The sequence below is a fragment of the Anarhichas minor genome, unplaced genomic scaffold (genome assembly GCF_050575085.1).
Source record: "Anarhichas minor isolate MPS153535 unplaced genomic scaffold, ASM5057508v1 ptg000021l, whole genome shotgun sequence".
NCBI classification, from domain to species: Eukaryota; Metazoa; Chordata; class Actinopteri; order Perciformes; family Anarhichadidae; genus Anarhichas; species Anarhichas minor.
In genome coordinates this window covers 10,171,650-10,199,446 of record NW_027466467.1, presented here as the reverse complement: position 1 = coordinate 10,199,446, position 27,797 = coordinate 10,171,650, and the positions used below count along the sequence as shown (strand labels likewise).

Sequence of the window (27,797 nt, the reverse complement as noted above, 5' to 3'; positions counted from 1 at the left end):
GAGCTTCCCTGGCGTTGTCCAGCTGCTCCTCCAGACAGAGACGCAATAAACATTACGGAAACATCATTAAAATATAAAAATCATGTCATTTGACTGTTGCAATTTCCAGCTGTGTACAGACGGCAGTGTTTTTCAGGTCCACCTCTCCTCACCTTGATGTCTTCGTATTCATGCAGTCTGCTGCCCCTCCCCCCAGCACCTTGTGTCTTTACACTATGAGCCCCTTAAATGGGCTGCAATGTAATAATGTAATGTGTAAATCACACTATGTGATGTCTGAATTTCCATGTCTATTACAGACCATATCAATTTCAGGAATTTCCTAGGTCATAATGAAGCTAAAGCTAATATTTGGTACGCTTTCAACATTCAACAACATTAAACACAATGCAGCTGTCAATGAGAAAACATGTCCTACCTCAGAGCGTCAGCACAAAGAAGATGTTCTCAGTTACCTGTTGAAATACCTTTAAAGGGGCATTACAAGCCCACAAAATGTAGTTTCCACTCACCAACAAGTGATTTCAGCTGCTACGCTGTCAGTGAAAGGTTATTTATGGTAGATACACTAAAGCAGGGGTCTCCAACGTTTTTCAGGCCAAGGACCCCCAAACTGATAGAGAGATGGAGCAGGGACCCCCGACTATACGTATTGTATAAAATTGTGTTTTATATTAAACTGGGCCTAGTGCCATGTATAAACATACCTCTTTATTGTGCATTCAATACTAAACTATTCAAATAATACACAGGTTCATATATTCATGTTTTTATTTTAAACGCTGCCATTTATAAACATATTCAGCTGATACCAATGCCAATATCAACATTGTCTGTCAATTGCATGATAATCATGCATACAAGCTATTCAAATTGACGTTTTCTAACTGGAAATAAAAAATGAGTGATGGCCTATTAGTGCCACTGACATGCATAAACATACCTGTTATCTTGCATACAATACTGAACTATTAAAATAATGGACAGATTCATGTTTGGGGGGGGGGGGGGGGGGGGGGATAAAAATAAATTGTCTAATCAACCAAAAAATTTGCCGTTGAAGATCTCTGCACTAAAGTATATCAAGCATATTGAACAAAACAATGTACTTTGGGATGAATGAAGTTCTACCTCGTCTTAAATTGTGTTGCGTTGAACACATGCACATTAGGTGCTGGTCTAGTGGGAGTCAAACCCTTCCTCCTGTTTCATTACAATAACGCAAAACGTTTTCAGAAAGTGTTACTGTGACTCTACTAAGTCTGCAGATTTTCTTGATACATTATCATGAATCCCTTGTAACTGGTGTCGTGGTACTTGGAATTATTCTTGTGTAAACTGTGCACATGCGTTTCCTCCAACAATATATTGTAGTTTCTAAATAGCCGTTTAAAGACAGTAAGCAGGATTTGATCAGCAATGTCCACAAAATGCATTAAACTGATATACATATTAAAGATTTACTAATCAATGAAAAACAAATCACACAGAAGGCCACTGCTATGTACAACCGTTTATTTTTGATTTGCAAAACATCTGACAAAAATAACATTACATAAAACACCAATTTATAATAGAAAAAAGAAGATCTTTGAAAAAAAAAAAAAAAGATAAATTGCATTTATATTAGAATTTAGGCAACTTAACTTTTCTTTTGATAATTGGAGCCATTTCACGCTGACCTACACAGGCAGTGTATGGCTAATAGATTCAGATCAGTATGCATATGTTACAAACATAGCATTAAGTGCTTCTTAATTGAAAGTAGCATGATTTGGGTTCACAATAAAGGCTGCGAATTAAATGCCAAATTCAAATTGACTCTTATAATCTGGGGAATATCTGAACCAAGCTTCACTCACACCCTCCCTGCATTAAAAGGGTAATATTATGGCACGCAGCTCAGGGTAGATGTGACTATGCGCGACATTGTTCCTCAGTATTCGCTGATCAATAAAAATTATCTTATTCATTCAGTGTTTACCTGAAGCAGTTTGACATGAATACAAAATAAACTTGGTTTAAATTCACTAAAGTGAGTAGTTTCTCCGTTATTACGATACTACGATCTAAAAGAATTTATTTCCCCCCCCAATAAACACCACTGAGTTGTGTGTTTCAAAAAAGACACAACCTCCCAATGAGGCTTGTCGCACCACTAGGGGGGGCTGACATTTTGGACGATGCCTACATTATGTGGTGTCAATAACACACAACTTGGTGATGCTCACGATAAAAGCAGCATTGCATGGATATTGAGGATTTCACTTTTACTAAATTCCCCTTGTTAGACCAGACATCGGCAGGGAATGATGAAGGTGCGGGAGCAGACTTTAGGACAGAAGGAGAGGTGAAGACACGGAGAGGGTATGGGGGGGGGGGGGGGGGGGAATGAAGGGGCAAATAAGAGGGACAAGAGAAGGATGGTGTACTACAGAGCTAAGACCATGCTAACAGTACCTAGTGGAGCGCAAACACACGCTTCTCCTACTGCCACAAAGTCTTTCAGGTTCCTTCTTTGCAACTGCATTCACTCCACAAAGTTGCCCTCTCCAGTTTGCCCTTCAGAACTATAAAGAGACGGTCGATATCAGCAGCATGGCAATCACATTAATTGCGTCGGTCGCTAAAAATGACCAAGATATCCAAAGGACAAGGATGCAGAGAAGGACGTCTTTGTTGGAGTAAATACAGCCTCACCCTAGCCAGTCTGAGCGCAGGCACTATATTAAAAACACTCCCGGTATTTTGTGCATACAAAAAGAAGAAGAAGAAGAAAAAAAAAAAAAAAAAAGGCAACGCTAAGTTTGAGAAGAAGAATACTGTACAAAAAAACAAAACAAAAAAACGATGACTTCATTAGCTGGACTCTCCCAAATCTGTGAGATATCTCTGAGGTAATCATTGAAGTATGACTCATTAGACAGCAATAAATACCAACATGAATACAAATATTACAAAAGTAAAAACAGAGGCAAATGCTTAATGCTGAAGCAAAAAATCTGAGCTAAAAGAGGTAGGTTTTTAGGTAGATTATGGTGTACATCCATTGTGAACACTCCTTTTTGTAAGAGCTAAATTAAGTCGATTCCATTACAATCCCTGTCCTAATGTGGGAAGAACAAAAGCAAAAAAAACAACAAAAAAAGACTTGAAAGCATTTGCGCGGGAGATAGCCAACTGTTTTCAATGAATGACGTCATACGTGTTTTTACAGACAGGATTTAGAATGCCAATAGCTTTACAAAAAACTTAAAAAATATCTACTAATGTGATAAACTGTAAAGCTTGCTGGTGATAGTGTACCATGAGTTGTATATTGCGGGCCGTATTACTGTGTTAGAGGAGATCTCCCCAAAGACGGAGCCGTCTAATTTGTGGTAGATTTCCAGAGACGTATTGGTTTTCAAACTCCAGTATTTTCAACAACCGCAATGCAGAGTTAAAAAAACGAGGGAGTGTGAGCAGCCTACCATGGTGAAACCATACAGGAAACTCGGGGGAAGCACCATATTCACATTTAACTGTGTTTGCTTGCTATGTAGAGTACGTTAGGTGGGAAATTAAATGGGGGGGAAAAGAGTCCCAAAACCAACATTTAATCACATATTTAAACATAAAAAAAGGAGGTTTTCCTTCTCGTGATAAAGCCTAAAGCAAGTACTGACCAAATCTATTGTTCAATTAGCGACTGTATGATACATCCACCAGACTCTTCCTGTACGGTTTTCAAAGCCCCAAGAGCAACTCCCCCTTTTACCCTGATCTTTTGTGGAGGGAAGTCTCCCCGTGGCACTTTACAATGTTCATCAAACCTCCCGCTGTATTAAACATACACAAATCAACAACGCATCTCTATCTGGAAAAAACAATATAGAACTAAATCAAACCCATATCTGCATACAACAAGTATGTATTCAGAGAAAATCAACATGGAGACTTTTCCAAAAACTTCAAAAAGTCAGTGTTCAGTAACCAAGCACATCATATCCCTCAACCAAACAGACACACTTACACATGTGAGTGGTACTGCCAAAAGACTCTCGATCCTTAACTCCTTAAAGTTCAATCACAGTAGGGGGATTCATGGGACATATGGAATTATAAATCCTTCTGATTATGTGAATATGCAAACATCTAAACAAACCGATTTGACTATCTCTGCTATGCAGCGTCACAGTGACTGATGAAGAGTCTGAATAAAGCCACAGTGACGGAGAAGGGACTTGAAACCATGCGGGGTGAACAACTTAAAGCAACCGTCACAACTCCCCAGGAAGCAGTTGTGAGAAACACACCCAGCTCAACAACAAACACTTGCTCTTCTCCCGCCATCTTCCTCTAAGATCACAGAGTGATCCTCGTCTGCTCTCGGGTTTGACACACGAGGCCTTGTGGCCAATCACAGCAGCCGTTTTAACTGATCACTCTCCTGTCACACAGCAAGTAAAATACAAAAAAATAAAAAATAAAAAAGTTTTACACTCATGTCAGCTCTGCAAATTACTTCTTTTATGCCAAGATGCTTTAGTGAAATCACGTGAACTTGATAAGAATTTGACTAAATCCTTGTCTTGATATATAAAAAAAAACATGTCATCTCACATAATTTTACCATAATCCCACATGCAGCAAGCCATACATTACTGGCCTCTAGACCTAAGCGTTTGAATTCTCTTGGCAGTTTGGTTTATAAGCCATTAGCTGCCGTCGGATGAAGCCAAAGATGACTGACAGCACTTTGACAGCAGAGAGAAGGCATATGAGTTCCCCATCACATACAAGCGTATCTTCCCAGAGCCATGTATAAAGAGCATATGAGTTTAGAAGATTATATAATGAGGATATCCAAGGCTTTGGAGTCATCATTACGATGCACTGTATCAGGTGTATAACTAGCTTAGTGATCTATATGGCTTATATTAGAGAGCAGCGTAGTATGTTTAGCTTGTCCTCTTTCTGAAAATGAACCTTGGAAATTAGGCAAATATATCAACCCACCACTAAACAGTCAAATATACAAGCAATCCCTGTTTAAGCATTTCTAACACACTCTTGCCAAAAGTAAAAGATCCAAGTCAAAACAGAACGAGAATAGTGTCTCAGAAAATAGTGATAAGAGGTCAAAAACAGAAAAGGGTCAATATTGAATTTGCATATATATTTGTGGAAAAAAAGTTGCCTTGAGAAAGATCTATGTAGCCCTATGTACAGCGGGGGACATATTATATATATATATATATATATATATATATATATATACCTGGTATTTACACAATGCAGCCACTAGAGGGCTGCGCAGCATACATCATCAAACAGGAGGGCCTGGGCGAGGAGGAGCGCACCAGCACCTCAGCCGGGCCCTCCGACATTCTGGAAAATCCACTTCCCCGTCCGAAATGAAAGGGGTCTGAAATCGGGGGGGGGGGGGGGGGGGGGTCTGAAGCAGCTTCCCAAGCTCTCCGCCCATGGAGCTCACTGTGTACTAAAGGAGGAACAATTCATGGAATTGTTTTTTAAAGGTGAAATGACGTATAAAACAAACAAAACAAAAAAAACATCCATTGCAATTACATCAGTATATATGCCAATTCCAAGTATGGTATGCAGCTATATATTTACAAGACAGGGCCCTTGCTTTGGCCTCAATTTACTATTCCAGTTAGATTTGGCATCTTAGCCCTTAAACATCTGTGATAATATCGGTACTGTGTATATCAATACATAGGGTTGAGTAAAAGGGGTGATAACAGTGCTTAGGATACACGTGGTAGTAATTAACTATTTACAGGGAAACAAACAATTAAGCGTAGAATAATGAAAAAACAAGTTCAAAAGAGAGCAACAAGCCACAATGCAGGCTTGCTTTGATTGACAGTTAGCAGTGTAAAAGTAGCTAACACATTTAGTGGCTAATTCTCACCTCAAAACCAGGCACCCCAAGGTCCCATCAGAGCCTCACTAAATTACAAACTACGCTCTGTACTCGGCGGTATAAACCTCAAATGCGAGCGTTTCCTTCATGGGCTGTGAGGCTATAGTCAGGCAACTTGCATGCACGTTGAGTGAAACAGGCCATGAAGCAGCAAGGTTATTTTTAGGTACTGGAACCTTTCTGAGAAAGTAGTAGACCGTACCTTTGGTGAAAGGCAAAAGGCATGTGTTTGAATCGTATATATACACAGTCATATACATACGCTGCATGGAGAGAAGCAGGTGAAAAACAAAATAAAGTTTGAAAATATCAAAAACTAATGTGCAGGCACTGCTTTCGCACTGATAAACCGAAATGCCATCCGTCCTGAATCTAAATCGTTCCGTGTAAAAGTCACTGTTCCACATCGGGGATGTAAAACAAAGAGGTAGCTCAACTGAATGGCTAAATGAATAACTGAGTATGTTTGTTGTGTTGTGTGCACGTAGCGTACACACACAAAAAGTCCAGGCATTTAAAGCAGCAGTTTGTTGATTTAAATACAGGCAGAAACACTGTAGATAGGCAGAAGCTGTATGTATGCATGTATGTATACGTGTGTATGTATGTATGCATGTATAGTTTAATGTGTATTCTATGAAGTTTCCTTATTTACTACGTCTCACAACATCTGCTTGCTCTCCGTACAACCCATCTTTATCTTGGCCGTCTTTCTGCCAAGATAGACTTCTTTAGACAAGAAACATATCAAACACACACACACACGTAACACACTCTCTCTCACTCACACACACACTACTTTCTCTCTTCCACTAGCTTCATACTCCACACCTCCACTGAGTCCATCCAGCACATCCTCAGCTCCCTGCCTCCATTTCTAACCCCCTCGGGCGTCTCGTCTCCAGCTTCCTCTCTACCATTGAGGTTCAGAGGTTCTAAGAGACTTCGCTGCCAAACACCTCCAACACCAGCGGGGTGAGCTGCATGCTGTGCTCCGGCTGGAAGGACAGCGAGCGGTACTGTTTGGAGTGCTCCTCGTTGAGGCTGCGCAGGTCGGCCAGCTTCTGGATCATCTTGGCATAAAGCAGCCGTCCTGCCGGGTGGTGAAGCTGGATGTAGGCCTGCAGGGTCTCTGACAGTTGGTCTTGCAGGGCTTCGATCCGTGCGTGATCCTGCACACCTGGGCGGTCTGCAGGAGGGGAAAGGAGAGTCTTAAAATATTTATGTTTTGTTACACAAGCGAAAAAACAACCAAAATTAACTGTTAAAATCTAAACGTCATTGGAAGAATGAGGACTGAATACACATATCAAGAACTGGATGGAGTAATATTTATCCCACAAAACAATTTCTTAATTGTAAATCAACATAAAATTGCATGATGTTTGTGTTTTTATTCCTACTCTTCTGGTCAGGTGGCTGGCTAAATTTAGATCAGGGAGAGCGTGTCTGACGAATAATGAGGGGCCTCATATACACGCAGGAATGCAAATATACACATAGTTGCACATGCTTGCTTGCATAACTACACATGTATAATAAATGCACTGCATCCTCGGCAAATGCATACCATACACACAAATGCGTGTTCAAATCTAGGCACGTACTCACACAAAACCCTGCAAGTATCTTAGACCTGCACCTCAATGTGATACGTTGACTGACAGACATAAACGAGATCACTCAAGCAATTCCTTTTGACCCTCTACATACGTTCCCTCCTCCACACAGTCAGACCTACGGTACCTGGAGACAGCAAGCAGATGGCCATCAGCATCACATGTTCCTCCTCCTGCAGGTTGAGCTTCTTCAAGCCCACCTGGAACTTCACCAGTGGCTCCAACAGCTCCAGAGTGTGGCCCGCTACAGAGGACGCAACACATCATTACCGTCTCTGCAGCACATAGAATCAGTTCCATACGATATCATAGGGGGGGGGGGGGGGGGGGGGGGGGGGGGGGAGAAAGGCCCTCCAGGGAATGTTACCATCAAGCTTATTCGTTCATATCATCTCTGGTAAGGAGTTTTTTCTTGCATACTGCGCGTTCTCGAGTTTGTTTTCACCAAGAACTACCAGTTGAGATTTGCTGTATGTGCCATTTCTTAGGGGGGTTTGTTTTAAGTAGATGCATAAACGAGAAGCCATACAAATAATGATCAAAAGTAATGATTGATTATCTCGACTCTCCATTTCCTCAGTTTATGGCTGGTGCTGTGTACTGAACTTTAATGCGTTCTGAGCACTGTGTAAATTGTGCCTGTAATGTGTTAGCACCAAATGCTTTTCCAGATGAATCAATCTTTGTAACTAATAAATTATTACTAATGTTTTCTTCTTTGTTTTTCTTGTATAATTGTTGAGGTTGATAAAATATTAAAGGGTAACTTTGGTATTTTTCAACCTGGATCCTATTTTCATTAACAGTTGCAATAAAGCAGAAGATCACACGAGCATTACCAAGATGGTCCCTTAAATGTTGTGTGTCGAACTCTTTTTCTTTTGCCTTATGTTTTAATGCTTTTAATGGTTCTATGTGCACTTTGAATAGCCTTGTTGTTGAAATGTGCTGTACAAATAAACTTGCCTTGCCTCACTGACTAATAGGGACGCCAATTTCTGAAATTGGTGCAGTATTGAGCGAGAGCTCTTGCGACGGCCTCAGCTCACGGGCTGCACTGTAATCCTAACGGGGCATGCTGGCACCGCCAATTCACGTCCACCAAATGTGCTTGTTTTTGTATTTCCATTGTGCAAAGAGTGCCCTCAGCGAGAAGTCTGACACATTTTAAAGATTTGTTTTATATAGAAACTCTGGACTTTTCTTAATGATCCACTGCAGTAAATAGGACTGCCGTGTTACATACATATTTTACGAATGAACTGCAAACTGTGAAACTAGGGGAAGAATTACTTTGAAATCACATGTGAGAGTTATATTTATGATTGTATACTATTGATGAGAAAACACATCTGAATTCCAGCCATGGTCATGTAAACTATTCCGTGATATTTTAAGAAAAGCACAACAGAGCTGCTTCTGCTGGTCCAGACAGTGGATGTTTTGTGTGGTCAGCAAGTCGGGAGTGGCATTCTTTAGTTTGTCCCATAGAGAGGGGTCTTGTTTGAAACTGGCAAATGAAAGCCTTGCCCACAGGAACCTCTGTGGATATGCAAGACTGTTTTTGCAGTCTTACATGTGCACAAACGTGCTTCCTTCAAGCTCTCAATAGAGGTGTTGGTGTGTAACATGTGCGTCTTTTCTTCAGCCATCAGCTGAGCAAAATGAAAACAGTAGTTTGTCTTAACGGTAGTCAGACGGTACACTGACCTTTGGTGACGTCGCTGATCTGGTATTTAAAGTCGGGTCCACCACAGCTCCAGGACATGTCTTCCAGGTTGAAGCTCTGATTTGAGCGCAGCATGATCACCTCAATGGCGCTGGACTTGAGCAGAGCAATCTGGTCCTCTGCAGTCAGCTCCCTGCAGGAAAAGATATTACACACTCTTAGTAAACCATTAATAGCACAGTATTACACAAATGGTCCTCAAATAACCTTAATCATGTGGTGCTGGTCATGATCAGATAAACAACAAGTAAACAAGATTCAAACTCTTTCATCTATCTCATGATTTAATTTTGATTCTCTGGGTTGATTTGATTAAAAAAAGATTCCCAATAGAAAATTGATTCGTAATGAAAAACTTCATGGAAATTTGTTAATATCTTAGTATTTAAAGATACAGTCTCTGAATCCCAAAATGTCAGAAGGTGGAGGTTTTATCATTCTTTAGATTATTTTTTTTTTTTAAATCGGAGGATTTATTTTACAAAACGTTATGCGAGAGGAGCTCTAACAAAACAAAGAGTGCTATTTCATCTGATGATAACAAGATATCAACACAAAGGTGATACATTTGGTGAAAGAACAGGAAACATAACAGCGATCTCCGACACTAAAACCTTAATTTATTTTTAAAGAATAAATTTAAAAAACTAAACAAAACAAAGAACGTTTAGAAGTTGTGAGTCGATTCAGAATCAAATGAGATAAAAAAAAAAAAAAAAGAGATTCTTACATGAATCGTTTCCCCCCCACGCCTCACTCAAACCAAGTACCTGCCCCTTCCTACGCGTTTATGTCAGCTCATCAGTTGTATAATTATATCTTATAGGATTTTTCTGATCAATGGCTTACTGACTACAGGTTCAAAGTTGATCAGATATGTTCTGTGCAGGAAGACAAAAACAATCAAAATATGTATTTCCGTTTGCTTCCTCCTGCCGTCATGGGTCCCTGAGCATGGACAAGTCAATTCATTGACATAAATCTAACTTTTCACCGTCATGGTAAAGTCCTGCATCTAGTGATGTTTTGAAATGTCTTAAAAATTGTCTCTAAAATGAAAAGGTATGAACTAGCAGGAGACATGAGCTTAAACCTGCAGCTCTTCAGGGGAGGTCTGGTGTGTTTTTCAGGGCTGAGGGAGCAGATCGTAAGTGGACAAACATTCCAAAGGTAATCCGACCGCGTCCATCACTCGCTGCCAGAGGAACGACAACATTCAGGAAATACAGGGCCCGGCTCGTTTTTAGCCTCAACTTTGGGGTGACCCCGAGACACTACGCGTTTGACCCCGTCAACACACAGAGACAAACAGGCTGAAGGGCAGCACTAGCAATGTGTAGAAGGTGGGGAAGAAACACTGACCAGCCATTGTTACTTTGCCTTCACAGTTCACACACAAATAATGTGCTAGCTTGTGTGCTTCACATCGCTTTGTGTAATTCAAACTTTTAAACAAGTCTTTGTAATAGGTCCATTGCATACCTTTGAAAAATGTGTGATCTTTAGACAGACATCCTGAGGCTGTGCATACAAGACAGACCGGTGCGTCTCTCTCTAAAAAGGTTAGACCAATCACCTACTAACATACTTAAAGGGCTGCGCTTCACACCAACAACAACCCCATGGCAAATGTACAACCTCGTCCAACCTCGTCCAGCTAAGCAACAACACAACATAAAGAAGATTGTCCTTAATGTGTCAGCTATCTGCAACATACAGTCTATCAGTAATCTATGCCCTTTAGACCTCAGCCATCACCGTGGCACAATATCGACTAATCACGCAGAAAAACAAGTAGGTGTACAAAGTCTTCAACGCACATTTAGGTAAAGAGTCACTCGGTGACATGTAAACAAACTAGAATTATCACGGCTGTATGCCTCCATGTCCGTCCAAAGTATAATCACTTATTAATCATAATCTCGTATTAGATTTGTGTTAAATTGGTCAACAATAGCTTATGAATTCTTGAGTTATGGCCAAAAACATGTTTGGCAAGGTCACAGTGACCTTTGACCCGCAAATTCTAATCAGTTGAGTCCAAGTGGACATTTGGGTAAAATTTGAAAAATTCCCTCCAGGCGTTCCTGATTGAGTTAAAAAGAATGGAGCGGGCGGTCGGCCGCACTATGGACGGACAGACGGACGTACGACAGGCGGACGGACAACAAGAAAACATATTGCCTCTGATCACGGATGTCGCTGGCGCAAAGGCATGAAAATACAATAAGATACAAGATACAATGTCTGTATCTTTGTACGGTTTTATTTTTCCAGACATCAACATTTGTTTACGTGCAAGTCGGTTCTATATTAGCATGTCATTATCATAAAGTAGTTCTGTAAACTAACATGCTTTCATGCCGTCTTGTATTGGCCATTGTGAATGTTTTTTTTTTTGCCAGTCTTGGAGTCAAATTCTTTAGTTAAGGCATCGTTTTGTCTGGCTGTCCCTGTGTCAAAACTCTAGCAGACAGAGACATGCTCGACAACCAACACCCAGCCACCCACACACATACCTGAAGCCAGGGATCATCTTGGCAAAGCCAATGACCTTCTGGATGCTATAGGAGACCAGGTCAGCCAGGTGGGGCAGCATGGAGAAGCTGGAGCCCTCTTCCTCGCTGGAGTCAGGGCTGCTGCCCTGCTCGTGGTACATCATCAGCAGGTTGTTGAAGTTCATTTTGGTGTCTACGGACTCTGTAGTGAGCAAAGGAAAAGCCAGCAGAGGAAAGAGGAGAAGACAGGAAACGTGGAAAAGCATGACAATGTCACACTATTCCTCCATGAATAGACAGTCTGTGCTGAGATAACCAAGAGAAATCATGGAACAGAGGGGGCTTGTTGATGGAAAGGATCATCTGAAAATACACGAGCGTCAGGTCAGTAGGAGTGAGATGAAAGCTTTAGATGACAGCTACGACAACATGTGAAGCATGCAGAGCTTGCTGGGTCATTTGTCCCCGCTGAGTGTTGGCGTTAGGCCACGGGACCGTGCCCCTCGCTTTGCTTGCTCCATTAGTGACGGATGCATTAATGAACTGATGTGCACTCGTAGGAGTCAGGTGTCGGGGGGGAGAGGGGTGGCTAGCAGGTTATACAAAGAATTCTTTACTGGATTCTCAGTAAAGCAGCACAACAGGTTATGTACGCAAACATGCAAACAGATGAGCCATCTTAAATCACATATTAACCACTGATCATATTTTCTCCCAACATGTCCGTCATTTGTGTTATATGTTGAGTTGTTTTTCTGTCAGTTATAATTGAAGTGACACACGTTATTCTTCCTTGCTTTGTGTCTAGGTGAAGGGTGAGTGTGCAGGACAAACTATTTTAACGGTAAGCCTACACTGTCACTGTTTTCCCTTGATCTGGAGTGACATCTCCATAGTGTGTGTTTCTTACCTGGAGAGTGACTGAAGGAGTCAGAGGAGGCATCAGACAGAGAGTGGAGAGAGGCAGCTCTACTGGCGCTACGCGTCACCGGGCCCTCGCGTACAGGAGGCTAGACAACAGAAAAAAAGGGCACAAATAAAGACGAAGGATTCTTACATACGATTTGTCAGTAATTCAGTAAAAATCTTAATCTAAATGAACATACAGCTGACCAATTTGTGCTCATTATTCGGATCCTCGCTAAAAAAATACAGAATATACAGCTTTGCTGAATATCTGCTGAAAAATGGGATCGAATTACTGGACTCGAGTATGTCTGTATGTGTATCTTGTGGCGATAGATACCTGATATCTGATACAGAACGGATAACAACACTACAGGTTAGATGTCTGAAAGGACGGAGGGGTTTAAGAGCGAGTCAACAAAAGAGTTTCGGGGGAGGAATGGACCACTTTGTGTGAGATTTGTGTGTAAGCAATGCAAAACTTGACCGTCGCTGACAGGCAGTGGAGTAGAGCTGAAGCAGAAAGATAATCCGATGTGAGGAATCAACATCAATGAAATGCTGCGAGTGTGCCGAGTAATGTGAAGATCCTTTGGGAAGTGACAAACTGCCTATTCCATTAGAGCTGGAACTATCTTTGTCCATCTTAACCCGATAACAACAATATCAGTTATATTTCTATTAAGACACAAACCCTGAAGCGGCAGAAGTCGGAGTAGGAGTCGTCGTATGTTTTGTGGTGCGCCTCCACCAGCGTGGCGATGACCTGACTCTGGTCGTCGCTGAGCCGTGGGCCGCCGCGCCTCCTTGTCCGCTTCACGCTGTGCTTCCTCATCCTTCCTCCGTTGAATTAGGTCCTTCTTCCTCTGCACTTCCTCATCTGTCAGAATGACTGAGGGTGCAAGTATAAAGAGACAAAGAGGGAGAGAGAGTGTTAGAATTACACACAAAACACAAAGGAAAACAACACTTTAGAAAATACATGCATGGAGAATACAGCTTTTGTGCAATCAGAAAACAGGTGAGGTGGAAGCAGGGCAGAATGAAGAATGAGTTTAAGATATAACAGAATACAGCTATATCATCAATTGGTAAAAGGTGCACTGCTTTTAAAGCTTCTCGGTTTGTTCCTGTGTTTTACATTGTGACAAAAGCTATGTTAACGTGGTGTTGGGTGGTGGAGGGGCGGGGGGGGGTTGTTATTCTCTGGAGGAAGAGAATGGGAGGAGACGCATCCATATGGAGACCCCTGCTGCAATGAACAAGTAAATGCATTGTCTTTGTTCTGTTCGCGCCTTGTTGTTCTAAACACTGAATTAGCTCACAGACACAGAGAGAGAGGCAGAGAGGGGGAGAGAGAGAGAGAGAGAGAGAGAGAGAGAGAGAGAGAGAGAGAGAGAGAGAGAGAGAGAGAGAGAGAGAGAGAGAGAGAGAGAGAGAGAGAGAGAGAGAGAGAGAGAGAGAGAGAGAGAGAGAGAGAGAGAGAGAGAGAGAGAGAGAGAGAGAGAGAGAGAGAGAGAGAGAGAGAGAGAGAGAGAGAGAGAGAGAGAGCTGGGTCTCAACAACATGCTGCTGTTTTTGCAACAGCAATGTCACTGGCTCCTCGAACATATACAGTAAATCGCAGCGGCTGTGCCACCAACCTTGTGGTGTTCCCAGAAACACTCAGGGGAAAGAACATTCAGCTGGAAGTGAGAGGCCTTTGCTTAAAAGCGGCCAGGGGACAATATCCGGATATATCGGGAGAAAACAAGAAAAAAAAAAAAAAAAAGAACCGGCTATTTACAGACCATGAAAATAAACAACTGTGTGGAAAGAAGAGGCCTCACAAGATTGTACATAACAGCAGGTGTTTAAACTTCAGATGGAGTACACTTACACTATACAATGTGGGGAGGCTCCACTAGTTCAAATAGAAAGTGTCAACACTCTAATGGGGGCAAAGACCCAGAGAATATTACATAATATATATACAAGAGGGACAGTAGGCCCCCAAAACGGCAAACAGCAGTCGTGTAAATTTGACTATCCTCAAAAAAAAGAAGAAAAGAAACAAAAAGTATATTAAATGTAATAATAATAATAATAATTTGTCTTTATTGGGGGGTCTTGGATGAGTCCAGGACATCGTTTTGATCCACATTGAACCGTGATGGGCAACCACAAAAATGTTCTAGTCATTCATATAATCATTAAGTGCATTTAACCCAAAAGGGTTCGTCCCTATTTAAAGACATGCAGTAAATCCCATGGTGTAATGTTAACAGTATTGAGGACATATGGGTCGGCCGTCATACTTACACTCTTTCATCATGCCAATGTCCACACAGCGCTTGAGGCGGCATGCCTGGCAGTGGCGCCTGTTGTCCTTGGTGATGGAGCAAGTGCCGTTAAAGGGACACGTGAAGGCGGCCTTACGCTTCATACTGCGCCTAAATCAATTGTATACATTTTACAGTCTATTAAAAACACACACACACACAAACACACACACACACACACGTCAGTTTATAAAACACACAAAAATAAATTCAACGAATTCACTTAGGTTTTTTAAGACTTTAGTTAAGGCTCTATGTACGTGTCTGAACATGTTGTTATAATCAATATAGCACCGTGGTGCCTTGGACCGAGCTGTAAACTAATAACTATCATGGTAGAACTGGATAAATATTTTTGGTCTTCAAGCCGGGGACTGACAGAAACAGCATAAATATGGACGAGCGCCAAGGATTCCAGGGGTAGAAGAAGAGTCTTGACAAACAGTGACGCAAAGCGTAGTGATTTAGTCAGTCACGGATAGTATGTATGATCAGTTACACACAGACGTGAGAAAAAACACACACATAAGCACGCGTGGTGAGAGTTCAAATTCGGGCCAGCTGAGAGACGAGGCAGGAGATTATTAAACGTCCTTCTCTTTTCATCCTCTCTTTTTAAACATCAACACTGCCGAGAGGAACAGATGAAAATGGGCGGACACATCGAACACACACACACACACACACACACACACACACACACAAGCTCACACAATCATGACTCACTCTCGTTTTGTCTGTAGTGGAATTGGAACCTCGTGTGTGTATCAATGAGCAGGCAGCAGACAAGGCATTAACTATAGGACCGAGCTCATTTGTATTCCCTACCGGCCCCTGGGCATTAGAGTGAACTCGGATGTTATCCGTGGTCTTATGTAACTGTGGGTGGCAATTACATTTAGTGTGTGTGTGTGTGTGTGTGTGTGTGTGTGTGTGTGTGTGTGCATCGAATATGTCAATTTACAGCAGAACTGTGAGCTCACGTGTGCATTTGCGTACCTGAAAAACCCCTTGCAGCCCTCACAGGTCATGGCGTTGAAGTGGAAGCCGGTGGCTTTGTCGCCACACACGCCGCAGATCCGCGGCACGTTCCTATCGAACTCATCAGGGGCCAGAGTGGACGTACTCACAACTGTGGACTCCATCACTAAATAACAGAAAAAAAAGCGAGGGCCAAAGGAGAAAGACAAATAAGAGAGAGAGAAAGAGTAATTAAATCAGCTCCTGGTTGTACAAACTGTTCACTTGCTCAATAAGAAAAAAAAGAAAAGAAAAAAAAGAGGAAAAACATAAATTAGACTGCCAAATTCTAACATCTGAAGTACAGACTTTTTGTACTTTACAACAAAATGATGAAAGTAATTTAAAATTACCGATCATAATATTTTCGATTAAGTGATACAAAGTTGCTGTAAAAACTCGACACCAAGTGAGTGGCGTATCTTTTCACCCGTCTGCATGTCAACCAAACGGAGTTCCTTCCTTCAGGACACATTAAGAGTGCCCCGTCTCCCTTTCGGAGCGGAACAGGGAGCCGTATGAATCAAGTAGGAAAAACTTCAAAATGCTGGATCTGGGTTACATTTGATTACATGGTGCTCCCAGTATCCATTTCACTAAACAGCCTCGTGAGAGGAAGAAAAATAGGCACGTCCCTGCAAGGCTAGCATCCTCATAAACAAACAGACAGACAGACACTGTCCCTTTTTCACAAAGTGCCTTTCTTATTCTCTTCTTTGCTTCCACTGCAAAGTAAAAGTGAAGCAAGGAGATTGAGGGCCACTCGAGGGGAGCGTAACTAAACCGATACAAATCTCAACAAACTCACAAATCAACAGCCAATGAGGTAAGGGCCCAGCTGAATAATTTAAAATGTTTTGACAGATCACTTCATCATTCATGTCTAATTAAAAACCACCGGTCCTGCTTAAAGTCTCACACACACACACACACACTCCAGGAAATGCAAACAATGTTGTTTTTCCTCAGTACAACTGAGAACTATATGAACATTATGCCTTTAAAACCAAATTCTGTCCATGAGCAATCGTATGAGCAGGACATGTAGTCCTGCCGTTTTAAGAAGGCAAACAGAGGAGCTTTTCAGTTCCTCTCTGGTGCAGGCATCGTGGACAGCGGTAACCCAAAGTGTGTTGACGTCTTGCATCTCAGCACCACATGCTTCAACCGGGAACATCTCAACCGGGAACATCTGATACAACGGCCGTCACGGTACACGGTGTAACAGTAAACACGAATACAATTGGAAGGACCGGCGACCGGCAACCGACAGCAAATATTTGTGGAGGGAATACAACTATCGGGTTACATTGAACTCTGATATAGACAACAGACCACACAGAAACTCTTCAAACTATTGGTCTCATCACTGAGGTCCTGGAACAGTGAGCTCTGGCCAACTGGTTTAAAAACTCAAAGCAGAGCAGGGTTAAAACCACACTGTCTGATTATCCTAACATTTGATTCCCCCCCATTGTCTCAGTGCACCACTTGTTTCTTATCTCCCACCCACCATCTCACATTTCAGGTACACATATTGAGTCAAAGGTTTACCAGGCCAAGACTTGAAAGGCTATTTGGAGTTTGTGGGAATGAAAGCCACCAAAAAAAAAATAACGGACTGTGGCACATTTGAACAGGATGATTTACTGCAACTGGGGTTTCACCAAACTTCCTGTGTAGAAGTATCATGGTTCTTTAACAAAAAAAAATATTTTGTGGGAAAACAAAAGACAGCTTCTATGTGAGGTGAGTCACTCACTCGATGACATGATTGCCAATTTTTCTGTCCAGGATAAGTTTTCTGAACTTACGAACCCTTGCAACCTGTGCTCCAGCTGTTCCCTGTCACCATATTCTCGTTATTAGCCTTTTGTATGATGGATGGACATGACCTAGAACATTTGTGCTGACCTCGATATTACCCGTACATAAGAATGTAACCAATATTTTAGTCAACATGACAAACAGTAGGGTTTTGTCTGAGATATATATATATATATATATATATATATATATATATATATTCTAAAGAATTAAAAGTTCATTGCTCTTTTAATGGTTATACTTGCATAACTATGCCATTACATCATTACATCAGTGGCATAAAAAGTGTGTTAAAACATGTTCGTTTGGTGGCTTTGTAGTGTTGAACAGTGTTGGACAGGTCTGTCACACTTTATCTTTTTAAACACATTATTCTGGAATCCCGCTGACAGAGATGACACACCATCAACATACAGACCCAACAGAAAGAAAGAGCATAGGGCTATTGCCGCCATGTCATGTTATGTAACACGATACTGACCGGTATAAATGGCCCAGCAGGTTGTCGAACATAAAATCTGTTCTACGGCATGAAGGCAAAACTAATCTCAGCAGGCATTCGCACTCATCACTCACTGTGAAACCAACAGGGAAAACAGCCATTTGCTTTACCGTATCATCAACTGATCGGTGAAGCCAGTCCTCTGTGATTGCATTCTGCCCTGACAGGCCATTACACTAAATGCACAGTAGTATTGAGAGAGAGACAGCGAGAGAGAGAGCGAGAGAGAGAGAGAGAGAGAGCGCTAAATAATGCATGAGGTCATTAGGCCAGATCTGTACTCATTCCTGTTTCTGACACGCAAAGCCAAGTTGGAGCTTTAGGCTTCCACTGAATGTCTCACTCTTGAATGATATACAAAGTGTGTGTGTACGTCGTTCGGCAGCATCAATCAAATCTGTAATTGCGGTATTAATGTGAGTTATTACTCATGTCTCATGCGTTACAGTGGCAAAAAGCCTAAGGATAAAAGAGTAACACTGGGATTTCTGATCAGCTTACGGTCCTGCTCTGTGACGGGCAACTAACTTTTGACTTTTTATTTTTTTCATCGGGTAGAATTGATGTGCTTATAATTTGTAACTGTTTTACCAACTAGAGAATCATTTATTTTGAATAGTGCACAGCAGCAAGAGGGACATTATTATGCGCTGCCACCGACTGTATTAGGTAAAACAACTTGGAGTCCAGCAACTTTTGGAGCAACTGCTGAACTTCTCAGGTGGTAAACACATTTGTTGCTTCCTGCATAAAAGGAGCAGCATGACGTTAAGAACTCACTGAGTATTGAGACGTTTTTATTTGAAGTTTTCCGTGTTGGTCAGATTTACTCTTTCCACATTTTCTCCAAACTTTTCAACATGGTCAGCCGTTATTAGGATGTGCCTTCTGTCCAATACATTCAAGTCAAGGTAAACCAACGCATGAAACTTACACCAGCTTTGGTAAGTTAACATAAAAAGTTATGAAACTATTATTTCAAAAGCACCTACTCTGAAAAATAGTAACAAAAGAAAAGTATTCCACCATTCAATAAATCAGATCATAACGGAAGTTATCTCAGGGCACGTAACAATTGCATATAGAGAAGGTGCAGACCGTAATCTTTATATTTGCTATTTACAGAGACCCAACAATTCAAACTACGAGTAAGCATTTGGCGACAGTGGTGAAGAAAAACTTCCTTTTAACAGGCAGAAACCTCGAGCAGAAGCAGGCTCTGGGTGGGCGGCCAGCTGCAAGCATAAACAGATCTGAAATGCTGGAAATAAAATATAATTGTATTCTAAAAAGGGCCTGTGTAATGGATGCAAGATCTCTGTTTGGCGAGGACTTAACAGTAGAAAATAATTAACCTAATTCATAATAAACCCACTGAAACGAGGGAAACAGTAGCCAAGAGGGTGTAACTGTTTATGTAGATAGTTACTTTAACAAGGATATTTAATAAATTGGTTTGATCTTTATCAAGCTGGCATTCTGCAATGTTTCAGAAATTGTCACGGCGCAGTTTATAATACTAAACATCAGACTGGTCTTCCAGACTGCAACGACTTATTCAGCATTTATTCACACGGACAACAAACAACAAGCACTGGTTTTACTACTTAAAATATTAAGACTTCGGATGTGAATGTCTGTCATGTCACACAACAGGGCCAACTTTCCTCTATTTGGTAATTATTTCAATTTGATTATGCACTAAAGAATCCAATATTTACAAAGACATAACTGATGACTCCGTCGTCAAAACTGTTATTTTTAGAATCGTATCTTTGTAGGTGGATAATGTTTTGTTAGATGCACTTGAATTGCATAAAAGAACAGATTTAAAAAAAAAAAAAAAAAACTTCCTACTTTAGTTTCTGGATTGACTTGCATTTCTAGATTACTTAAATTCTTAGAGTTTTGGTCTTAATTAATTACATATATATTACAACTATGACTTGTACATTACTTTTCATTTATTCCACTTGTGTTTTACTTCCATTAAAAAACATTTACCATGACAGTTATCATGTCATAATGTATATCATGACTGCAATCTTGGGACATCTATTTAACTTGAACAGGGGCCGACACGTTAGCAGTTGCCATTGAAGTAAAAAAAAATTAAAAAAAAAAAAAAAAAAAAAAAAAAAAAAAAAAAGGACAAGGAAGATCAAGGAACATGGACAATCACAGTCTGTGAATGTATTCCATGTGAAGTGGGGAGCTACCGAGGGTAATTAAGAAAGCTCATCTCAGCCACATGACTAGTATGAGAAGGAATAAGCTCACAAATCTCTTGAACGTGAGCAACTTCTACCAAAGCATTATGGCCGCCACATTAGTTTATACAAAATATTTTCCATCTCTTGGGTTGTCAGGGGCGTTTATTGAATGTCTCTCCCTCAAAGCAGTGGGAGCCTTGAACACGAGTGACGTCATAGCTTTGTCCTTGGTTAAACCACAACATAATTCATAACAAGTACAAAAATGCCAGTTTATCGTGGTAACCTTGAATATTTTTCCACATTGAACGTCTCCCAAATATAAAGCAACTGTCTTTGCAGCAGCACAATTTCCCTCTGGATTCTGAGATCTTCTCAACGTTGTTATTGAGGGCGTCACATGGTAGGCATGTTTTCACTCGGCCATGTATCCATTACACCTCGCTACACGTATAGTTGAGAGGACGATCATCTTTTTGCCCTCTGCGTGACCGTCAGACAAAGAGAGGAAGTGCCAGCCCACGTGAGTTTAAGAGGAAAGGGGGACGCGAGGGAGAAGCAGGCCGGAGAGAGGGGCGGGGCTTATGGGATGCTGAAGTGATGAGAGTAAAAACAGATATGGATATGAACATTGATACAGTGAGTAGGGGAGGGGTGACCTCTTTGTCGCTGCGACTTTCTGCATCACAAGCTGTGCCCTGGCCGGCTGTTGCAGATGTGAGAGAGAGCGAGCACTCGGCAGTGGCCCAGAGAGAAGCAACTTAAACACAAACAGCCTGTTTTTGTTATCTAAAAAGGACGGCTAAAAATACACAATCATAAGCCACGTCAATCACTGGCTAAATATAAATAAAAGTCTCATCTCTGACAGCTTCTCATTTTGAGAAGTATTAGAGGGGAAGTCCGTTCGCGTAGGAATCACATCTTTAGTATGATTTATCTGCGTTGGTGTCGCTTTACTCCCTTTTTTGAAATGAAGAAGCTCATTTTGGTGTTTCGTGTTGGTTGTGTGTGTGTGTGTGTGTGTGTGTGTGTGTGTGTGTGTGTGTGTGTACACTTGTCCTTGAGAATGAAAAATCTGTTGGCATGCCAATTAAATTGTATGTATGATAAAGACAAGTGTTGATATATTTAATCTTAATGCATCTTTGAGCCTTAAAGACTTTCAGGTTCAAGGATCTGAGAACATCACTTGTGACACAGTGAGTAATAACAATGAAGACCAGGACAGTTATTCTGTTTTGGGGGTTTATAAGAGACATTGGATTAATCTGATGATTATTTCCTCAGTTTAACCTTAAAAATAGCAGAAAATAGGGGGAAACTTACCATTTCCTGAAACCCCAATATCTTGTTTTGTACAACCAACAATGCAAAACCCAAAGATATTCAATGACAATGATATGAAACTGAAAAAAAGCAGCAAATCCCCACAAGTGAGAAGCTGGAACTAGGAAATGTTGAATAGTTTGACTTTGCTTATTCAATACTCAAAATAGTTGCCAGTTTATTTTTTTGTCTTTGAACTGATCATTTCAGCTCTAATAAAAGTATTAACAGACAGAAGTTGAGAGAAGAATTGACCACGTAGTGTAAAATTGCTCTGCAACTGAATACCCTTCACAAAAGAGGGAATTGATGGAATCTATCAGATAAATAAAGGAACAAAAAGAGGGGAAAATTATGTGTACTGGAAGTCTGGGGTTTGGGAGTCTGAGAGACACAGCGGCAGCGGTTGATGAGCAAGAGATGAGGCCTGCTGTAATTATGTGCAGCACCGCAAACTGACTGGAGCTTGACATTGTAACTGGGTGGTGAAAGCTGCAAAATAAAGACATTATCCTAATTTTGGTGGCATAGCTGGATGAGAGACTAGGGAGTTTCCTTTTCTTTTTTACCCAGCAATCTAGTTGAGGGAGAACAAGTGCTACTTCGCATGCAGTGGAGCACTGACTCATCTTTTCCTGCTTTGATTTATCACATCATGGCTGAAATGACACACGTGTGTCTTGTAATCCAGGGACTGACATTAGAACTGGTCCCGGGTTAGATTTAAAGACACGACACCATCTGTAGACGCCTTAATGCCAAATGTTTGATAAGCCATCAATTCAGTAGATTAATGCTCTAGTGCTCTTGGGTGGTCTGAACTAAATTTAAATGAACGTGTCTGAAAAAGACACTCTTGTCATATAACAGAATATCTTTAATAACCTGCACTACATAAAAGGTCCAGTGATTAAATATTTATTATTGAACACCTGGCTGATTCTTTACTCTGGTGGAGTTGGAGGAATATCCCACCAAAGGATGCATAAATTGACACAACCTGTGTCACTTTCTCAGTGTAAATTGTTTGCACCATCTGCACCCCAGCGTCCCAAAAGAAAGCGTCTAACTTGCAGCTTCTAATTAATTGACATCACATGTCAATCGGTGTGGAAATGAAGTCTCAACTACAGATGGTGTGAACCTGAGGGATATAGAGTCGAGACATGTTAAGTGCTAATGTGAGAAACGGTAACGCGTCGTGCCGATGATGTTGTACGGTTAACGTAGTCTTTAGAATATGCCAATTCACGGATCTGTGTATTACTGCTGCAGTTTGAGCTGCTGTGGGATATTAAGACAGGAATACGTGCCAAGGTGGACCATGGCAGGAGTCCAATCCCACCCATAAAGTAGCTCATTTCCTTCTGTTCACCATTTTGTTTCAAGCTGCACCATTATCCAAGTATGTGATTACCAAACAGGAGAGTGGCCATTGGTTTTCTTTCTCAGGTGCCCCGCTACTTACAGAAAAGACATAAGTGAGACCTCAGCTGTACAAAAAAAAAGGTTTTGGACCGCAGCCCAGATGTTGGATTAACTTTCATCAAAGTCAATATTAAGTGATTATAATACCCACCCTCAACCAACACCCACCATCTAACTAAACTAATTAAGTGGTGCCATTAGTGCTTGGGCGTTGAAATGAAATGTGATTGAGGACAGGGCGAGTTACAACAAAGTGGGTAAAGAGGAGGATCCAGATTTCAAAGAGGGATCATTTTAACTGCACACAGACGTGCAGAAGAGAAAAAGAGAAAGCGGGAAATAAAAAACCTCTGGCATCACGTCCCAAGAATGTCAGCAATGAGTTTACAGACCACATCCCAACACATAAGAGTCAGAGTCGGAATCACATCCAGACATATAACAGCACTAGAGGAAAGAAAGGGCTTGCTGTGGAACGCCTGAGTGGGAGGAGGCCCCGTTTGACAATCCAATGAGCATCTTCCGTCTACATCACATGACGCAATCCCACAAATGGTTCTGAAATTGTTCCATGCTGCCAAAAGTCTCTCTTAAAGGAAAAGAGAGGGAGAAAGAGAGAATTTGTGGAGAGGGTTGGAGGGAGAAAACATAAGGCGATGTGTTTTACTGCATACCTCTGGCTGGGTCACTACGAGTACAGAAGAGGCATAAAACAAATCAGATCTAGAATGACCCGGGCTGCAGAGTGAGCTGGGCTACAATGGAAAAAAAACATGGACGTGTGATTCCCACATAGAAGTACATCTAAACCCACAATAATGGCCGAGTGGGGGAAAAAACGAAAAGGAGGAGAAAGGTGGGGGCTGAAGACAAATAAGTACCATTCAAAATAAAATGTGATCATGATGTGACTGAAGAAGTTTAATTCAAATATGATTGGTGTTTACGAATTGCCTAAGAAAAAAAAAAAAAAAAAAAGAATACATGAGAACAGATAGGGGACAGAGAACAATGGACAAAAAGAGACAATGTGGACCTAACAACAGCAAAGAAGACACACTGAGTCTGTAATGCAGCTAAACAACTGGCTGAGCAGACTAGCCCAGTCCTGTCCCTTCACTCCCCTCTCTGTCCCGATCTCTCTCTCTCCTCCCTCCCTCCCTCCCTCAGCCTCCACGGGTCTATCTCATGCTCTTTTCCTACAATCACAGGGAGTATGTTACATCAGCCATAATAGCACATGACAAGGTGACCTGTGCCCCACACGAGATGGGGTAAAGTGTGGTGGAAGGGGTCACATGTCCAAGCCTATGGTCTCTGCACAACAACCCCCCCCCCCGCCCAGGCCCCAGTGCTGGCCTGCAAGGCGAGAGAGAGAGAGAGAGAGAGGCAGTGACGGCAGAACTGCCCCCTTATGCTGGGCCCCTTGCTGGACTCTGGAGAGGGGAAAGAGACGAGGCAGGGAGAGGCCCACTCAAACACACACCGAAAGTCCTGTTTATGTCTATGCCGAATTTGACAGAGAATGCACATTCTCAAGCACACAGAGCCGTACGCACGGAGAGCCAACTGGACAGAACCGGACAGGCAACGAATGGACATGTGGGTGAGGTGGGTGCAAATGAAAGTTAGCCCACAAGTCAAAGTTATATAACCTCCATGAAAGGCTGTCTCTCTTTTGGGAAATACTTGAAAAAAAAAAAATGAAATATAAGAAACGACAGAAAACTTTTGAAAGGTTAAAAAAAAAATAAAAATAAAAATACTCAAATGTCCTCCATATTCCAGTTATACTCTGCAATGAATTAGAAGAGACATCTGAATATACATCCACTGCCCTGCATATCAAACAGTGGAAGATACATTTTCTGCATGACCTGCACACAACAAATATTACCTGTGTGATGCGTTTGGCCTAGAAACCATTAACCTCGGGAGGTAATTGTGCACCAAAAGACATTAAGGGGAAGTAAACGCTTCATTAGTCACAAAAGCAACTGAACACATGTTGGCAAACAGCACGCATGTACAGGTACATACAAGTGGGTCTTTACAGTTAAGTACAGCAGCCTCTTTCTTTCCATAGGGTTACATGTGAGAGGAAGCAACCAATTACTGTAGTCACGAAAGGGGGTGGGGGCGGGGTACTTCACTGTACAGGAGCCATAATGGACTGTACCATCACCACAGCACATAGCTCCATGAACAGCCTGCTGCAGTTAAAGTCAATAAAGACACCAACTGAGCCCGTCTCGTATCTGCTCATAACACGTCAGCACCGAGTTCTACTGAAGAAAGGTTTAAGCAGACGTGGTCCTCATTTAGGCTCGAGTCTCCCGTTCCGTTGCATGTTGTCTTGTGAATTTCCACAAATTCAGAACATGTGTGAACGTCGATCTCAAGTGCGCCGTGTTGTTGAGAAGAGACACGATGAAGCAGCTGGCGTTAGAAACAACATCCTACCTGCTACTTTAAGTGTCAAACGGTTTCATAAACAGAAAAGGATAAGAATTAGCACAAAGGTCACTGGGAAAATCGTTAGGAATATGTATCGCCTGCTGTTAGCTGCATGTGGGCCCCTTTAGATTTACAATTTTTAGTGATGAGCAGAGGAGAAAGAAGACGCCACTGTGCGTGTGTGTGTGCGTGCGTGCGTGCGTTTGTTTGAGAAAGTGACGGAGAACTCCCTTCATGCGCAGGTAAATTGCTGGACGTGGCCTAACTGTATGCTACATAACAAGAGGGCTAAATTCTGCACAGAGTACTTTTTTTATCATGTGTTCATCAACACAATTAAAATGTGAGTTGATATCAGATTGTGATATTAAAGGTGACTAATATTAATGTTCTTTATGGGGGGAATTTTCACTCTGTAGCTGTAGGAAATAATGTTCTAATTTGGACAGAAAAACACTGATTTAAATCACATTATATCAACCAAAGTTTAAAAAGTACTGACATTTCCAATTAATTCTTCAAAATGCTGATTTTACAGTCATATTAATGCCAATATTGATTTTTTTTTTTAAAACATGCATTACTCACTACCTTATTCTTAAGATATTACTTGTGTATAGGATGAGAATAAATGTATTTAAAAGTATCATAGGTGTCACATCACGAGACTGCAATAATCTCAGGGAATGTGCAAAGATAACAGCAACAAATCGTGTGTAACTTCTAAGCAACATGGTAAACATCGCCACAGAGAATATACAGCACGCCATTAATACACACATGTAAAATAAAAATGTCTCACCTGAGGTCTTAGCATGCCCTTGTACAATAGGAAAGACTTGAAACCTTTCTTCACTTTATCCCAAGTTGTTAATCCTGTTCAATACAAAAAGCAAAATGGCATGTCGCAAGTCACTGAGTGGGCCTGTACCTGACCTGCAGTTGCTCTGTTTATGCAACACTGACTTACTTTCAACAGCAACACACACACACGCACACACACACACACACACACACACACACACACACACACACACACACACACGCACACGTAACCATCCTACGTTTTAGGCAAGTATGTAGTAGGCAAACACGTCGATAACAAGACACACTTAAACAGCGCTAAACGTGCTTCTCGTGTAGTCTTGAGCAACATAAACTACAATAAACTCAAGTTTCGACTTTAGCATTCCTCCTGTGCATACGAGTTTCATACCTCAGCTCAACTTTTCCCCCATCCAGACAGAGTTGCTTTTAATCCCCCTTTAGTCGCCGTTTCGTCGTGGTGCTCAACCTCTTGCAAAGTGAGTCCCCTCCATGTTGACTGCGCGAGTTAGCTGTGAGGGAGCGATGACTGCGTTTCGCACTAAAACTAAAAAAAAAAAAAACGCGAGGAGACTTTTGGGGGAGAAACACGTCAAACTCGTACGCCCTTTCCAGACGTAGTCTCTCACAGCAGCGCGGGTAGTAGCTAACGTTAGCGTGGCTAGCTGGCTGCTTTTAACCCTAAAACGCAGCACCAAGTTCAGCCAGCTTACTAACCGTTTTGCGACCGCTTCCAACGAACGTCCAACGGAAAAAATGGCAGAGGCTCAAACTGGATTTCACTGACAGGAAAAAACGTACGCACTTACATGAATACAACTCAATCGCACCTACAGTAGTCCGACGTGAAATACCCCTCCTTCTTCAGGACCCATATAGATGGCCATTACTTTTTGTTATGCACCGCCCCCTCTCCAGGACCTCTACGAGAAAGAGGGATTTCCCCCCCAGCCCCTCTGGTAACCAATCAGACGTGAGCTCGGAGTGTCTCCCGTGTTGTGGTTGGTGACATTTCGGCCGAGCCCGGCTTTGTCTGGTCGGCTCCGGTGTCTGTGAAGAGGGGAGCCGCCCCTCAAACAGGGGTGTGTCACGACGTCAGAGGTAACGGAGAGGTAAACAACTTTGACCGCGTGAGGTTTAAAGCAACATCTTTTTCCCTCTAATCTCTGAATCAATGGACGCCCGGAG

General features: G+C 41.7%; 1 protein-coding gene across 1 annotated transcript; it reads right to left on the bottom strand.

Annotated features, from left to right (window-relative positions):
• Positions 1-1,500: 1,500 nt before the first annotated feature.
• On the bottom strand, positions 1,501-27,536 carry LOC142954565 (vitamin D3 receptor B-like). The gene is given in 11 exon segments (XM_076095659.1): positions 1,501-7,124; positions 7,682-7,798; positions 9,265-9,416; positions 11,803-11,983; positions 12,692-12,791; positions 13,382-13,492; positions 13,494-13,579; positions 14,989-15,119; positions 16,008-16,155; positions 26,587-26,660; positions 27,001-27,536. Coding segments are annotated over 9 exon segments (1,278 nt in total). The 5' UTR covers positions 16,154-16,155; positions 26,587-26,660; positions 27,001-27,536; the 3' UTR covers positions 1,501-6,870.
• Between the last annotated feature and the right edge of the window lie 261 nt (positions 27,537-27,797).